Genomic DNA, 4,545 nt, shown 5'->3' with positions numbered 1-4,545 from the left:
ATATATATATATATATATTTGCTTTACATTATTTTGATTTTAACTCATGATATATATATATATATACATATATTATTTTAATTATAAACTCAATTCTTTTTTCTTCTTTTTTTGGATGACAAGTGCATGAGGTTAGTGAGAAAAGCCGAGAAGGCCCTTCAGTTTCCGGTCAATGTTAGGGCAAAGAATAGACTACAGTTAGAGCGGGGATGTTCCGGTTTGAAGAAAGTCAGTACTAGGGTGACTTTCAACCAAATAAAATACCAAGGAGACTTCATAATTTTCTTCGCACAATGTTCATTATTCACGCCAGCAAAAAATGCGAGAATCAGCACGATCTATGTGAAAATAGATTTTATTAAGCAGGTTACGAAAAAAACGAATCTGAATGCAATGTCATTTGTCTTTTTCGTTAGGGGCAATAATTTGAAAGTTGACAGAGAATTAGCATAACATTCATATTAGTCAATGGTCTTAACGATCCCACATGCGATGGGATTGGAGCTTGATGCGGAATTCGAATAGGAGTTTTATCTCATGATCGATGGATAGAGATATATGTGTAGATGGTTAAGCCGTGACACAAACGGCTCTCCCTCTCAATCTCAAAGGGGGGCCCCGACATTTGACAATCCAAATGGAAAAGCAATTCTCAAACTGTGAAAGCAAAGGGAGAAAAATCCCAAGTGGGCTACACACTGCATTAGCAAACCCGTTGAATTTCGCAAAAGAGGACCGATGGATGGACGATTTGATTTCACTTCAAATTTTGAATTCACGTCGTATACTTTCCACTTTCTGCATATATAGTCCTTAAAGAAAAGTACTATACCCGCCTTTTTCTTTTTTCATCTTGGGTGGAGCGGTCTATGCGTGTTGTGCTTCTTTCGGCCCCTTTCAAGAATCCGTCGCGACCTTCGAGTTTTTCTGGCAGAACTTACATCACAAAAATTCATCACATGGGAACAGAAGATCCATAATAGTCTTGCTCCTTAAGTAATAAGAGCTAAGTTGGCGTATTATAAGAGGTGTCATGTGTTGAAATGAACAAGTAACTACTTAAGTTTTAAAATTCATTTGAGTATGAGGTGAGAGGTTGAATAAGCACTTTTTCATCATTTTTTAAGAAGAAATAGTATTTGGTAAAGATTCTCAACATCATGATTATTACTAATTTTAGCAGTTGTTAACGTGATTTTGTCCAGCATGTCAATATGTGCCTATGTGAATTGTTTTTGCTTATTCACTATTTTAAATATCAATTTTTTTTATTTCAATAGTTTCCAATTAATGTCTCCCAAATACTTAAGTATATCCTGAAATTAACATTGATTTTTTAACTATTCTGTTTTAGCACTTTTCTATCATCAACAGTATTTCCAAACCTGCCTTAGTATGAGAACTGAAGGGTAGGAATTAGAGAAAATTAAGAAAGTATGTGGAGACTTATGCATACCATGAGAAATTAGGGGTCCTCCGTGTTCAACCCCAAAAGGAGAAGATAGCTAGGAACCTAGGAGAAAAGAAATTGCAAAATGGACCAGATTGGGCTAAAAATGAAAGTACTGTGGGCGGATTGTGGAATATTGTGGGAAAGGATGAGAATCCCATGTGACTTGCGGGAATAGGCTTTGACGCAGCTTCCGGTGTCCGGTTAAAGCCGAACACTGCGATTTGGACTTTTGCATTAAAAGCTGTTAACGAGGTCAACTCTCCCACTGGCACCAACCCAAATCACCCCATCCCCCTCTCTCCAATCCAACGGCTCTGATCCTCCGTCATTCCTTTTGACCTCATCCCATCCCCCCACTTTCCTCTTTAACACGGTCTCCAACAGGTCTACTGGGGCCCACTCCTCCCCCCTTCCCTTTGACAGCACCGGTCAATCCTCAGGCCTATTCCTCCACGTGTCACCTTCCCAATGGCCACGGGCTTTGACCGCAAGCGTCCCACAAACGACAGGTCAGTGACCGGACAGAGAGAGAGAGAGAGAGAGATCAGATGCCCCTTTCGTAAATTTGACCCGAATCGTTCCCTTTCTTCCTCTCTCTCTCTCTCTCTTTACTCTTCTTTTGCTTTTCTTTGTTACCGTTTTTCCTCGTCTCCTTCTTCTTCTTCCTCCTCCTTTGGACTTTCGACTCTTTTTTTAGCGGTGGAGCAGAGAGATCTATGCCGTCGTAAGCGACTGAGAGAGTTAAGAGAGGGAGAGGGTGTTTGCTGTTATGGCCGTGGAGCTGATGATGGACTGCGGCAGCGACGGATACGCCCTCACGGAGGCGGCCTCGGCCGGCATAAAGAGCGTCGAGAACCTAATCAAGCTACTGGCCCAGCCGTACCACGAAGCGGCCCCGTCTTCCTCCGCCCCCAGGCCCGAGAGCTCCGACATCGAGGTGGCCACTGACGCCGCCGTCAACAAGTTCCGGAAGGTGATTTCCCTGCTCGACAGGTCGAGGACAGGCCACGCCCGGTTCAGGAGGGCGCCGGTGAGCTCGCCGGAGCAGGGGCCGACCCGGGTCGAGGAGGTTGCCCTGTCCGGGGGCTCCGCCTTCAAGGTCTACTGCCCAGCCCCGATCCAGCGGCTGCCTCCCCTGCCCCACAGCCAGAATCCAGGGGCACAGAGGAGCGCGCCGCCCGCGGCGGAGAGGAAGGATTCCGTTCCCGGGACGGCCGTGACGAAGACGATCAACTTCGCGCCGTCACAGCAGGTTTCGAACTCGGCGGCGAACTCGTCGTTCCTGTCGTCGCTGACGACAGGGGACAACGACAGCGTGCAGAGGTCCATGTCTTCCTCCGGGTTCCAGATCACCACCCACCACAAGCCGCCACTGTCCATGTCCTCCTCGTACTCCACGATGAAGAGGAAGTGCACCTCCATGGACGATGGCGCCCTCAAGTGCGGCGGCTCCTCCTCGGGCCGGTGCCACTGCTCCAAGAAAAGGTTCGTTCAATGGATCAATCCGAAGTCAAAATATAAAATTGAAAAATCCCCCTCTTTTTTTTATTTTCTTTTACCAATTCACCAATTTTGGGCATGGATCTGAATTGTTTGTTGGATTATTGTTTAATCAATTCTCAGGAAATCGAGGTTGAAGAGAGTGGTGAGGGTTCCGGCAATCAGCTCGAAGATGGCGGATATTCCGCCGGACGATTACTCCTGGAGGAAATACGGCCAGAAACCCATCAAGGGCTCTCCTCATCCGAGGTCCGTACCATCCATAGTTCCTCTTTCACCGATTAATCCTCTCAGACACGGGCGATCTATCGTTCGATGACATTTAAATCGATGTCCGCTTTAACGATATGCTCACATATCCTGCGGCAATTAACGACACCGAATCCAAGCAGTGTCCATATAATAATCTCCGATCTTTCTCATTAAAGACCCGTCCATCTGCAAATCTGACCAAATCAGCTGTCGCCGTTGATTCCCGACCAGCAAAGTTTGCCAAAAAATTACCATTTTGGGAAGAAAAAAAAAGATATTTTGTGTGACCAATTGACATTTGTTGGTTTGAAATTTTGAAATTGAATGAATGAATGAATGAATGATCAATTGAATTAATTGTTTTTATTGGTTTTGCAGGGGATATTACAAGTGTAGTAGTATGAGAGGGTGTCCGGCGAGGAAGCACGTGGAGCGGGCGCTGGACGATCCGACTATGCTCATCGTCACCTACGAGGGCGAGCACAACCACCCCGTCTCCGCCGCCGACACCAAGTCAGCCTTCGTCCTCGAGTCCTCATAGTCAACCCATCCAACGGCTCTCAGCTCGACTTCGGCAGCTTCCAATCCTAGCCGTCCATCGAGTAGAATATTAATATATTATGATGAGATTGACGCGAAAAAGGTCAACGAGATAGAAGGGGGGGTTGGGGGGTTGGCTCTCTTCCCAAGAAGATTATTAGTGGGGTAATGTAATGTTAGCTCTGTGTACGTATAGGATTCCTTTATTTTTTCTTTTTTTCTTTTGTTCTTTCTTTTTTTTGGTTGGGTGTTGATGATGGATGGTAGACTATGGTGATTGAAAGAGAAAAATGAAAATGGAAGAGGAATGGATTGTGAAACTTTGGTGGAAGATGAATCATTCTACTAGTGGACATTTATTTTATTATTATTATGATTAGATATTAGATAAATTAACTACATCTTATGTGATATATATATATATATATATATAATTTTGATGGGATCATTTGTTTCTTTTCGTAAATAATTATATATATATATATAATGCTATATATACATAGTGGCGGATTTTGCAAGGATAGAGATGTTGTTGGGTTTTTGTAAACGGGTTTTGACCGGCCTAAATTCTAGTGGTTAATAAAAAAGTTTTACTCGTTGGGGGTTTAGAAAATTTTTTCGTCAAAACATTATAAGGATTAGGAAGGGAATTCTATTTAGTATCAAAATCCATCTCAAACTTTGTTAAACTAGAAATTACTAAAATATCTCATTCGTTATTCGTTTATTAATTTTACAAAATACCCTTCTATTAAGGTTTTAGGCATTAGTCATCACCCACATCATTACTTCCTTCGTGG

At 43.5% G+C, this 4,545-nt stretch overlaps 1 protein-coding gene across 1 annotated transcript; it reads left to right on the top strand.

Moving 5' to 3' along the window:
• The first annotated feature begins 2,041 nt into the window (after positions 1-2,041).
• LOC116215025 (probable WRKY transcription factor 7) lies at positions 2,042-4,137 on the top strand. Its single transcript, XM_031550580.1, has 3 exons — positions 2,042-2,938; positions 3,077-3,202; positions 3,584-4,137. Exons 1-3 carry the CDS (start codon positions 2,223-2,225, stop codon positions 3,744-3,746), a joined length of 1,005 nt encoding a protein of 334 aa, XP_031406440.1. The 5' UTR covers positions 2,042-2,222; the 3' UTR covers positions 3,747-4,137.
• The last annotated feature ends 408 nt before the right edge of the window (positions 4,138-4,545 follow it).

This window comes from Punica granatum, chromosome 7 (genome assembly GCF_007655135.1).
Source record: "Punica granatum isolate Tunisia-2019 chromosome 7, ASM765513v2, whole genome shotgun sequence".
Classification (NCBI taxonomy): Eukaryota; Viridiplantae; Streptophyta; class Magnoliopsida; order Myrtales; family Lythraceae; genus Punica; species Punica granatum.
Note: the sequence above shows the minus strand (reverse complement) of the source record. Positions and strands in the feature narration are given on the sequence as shown.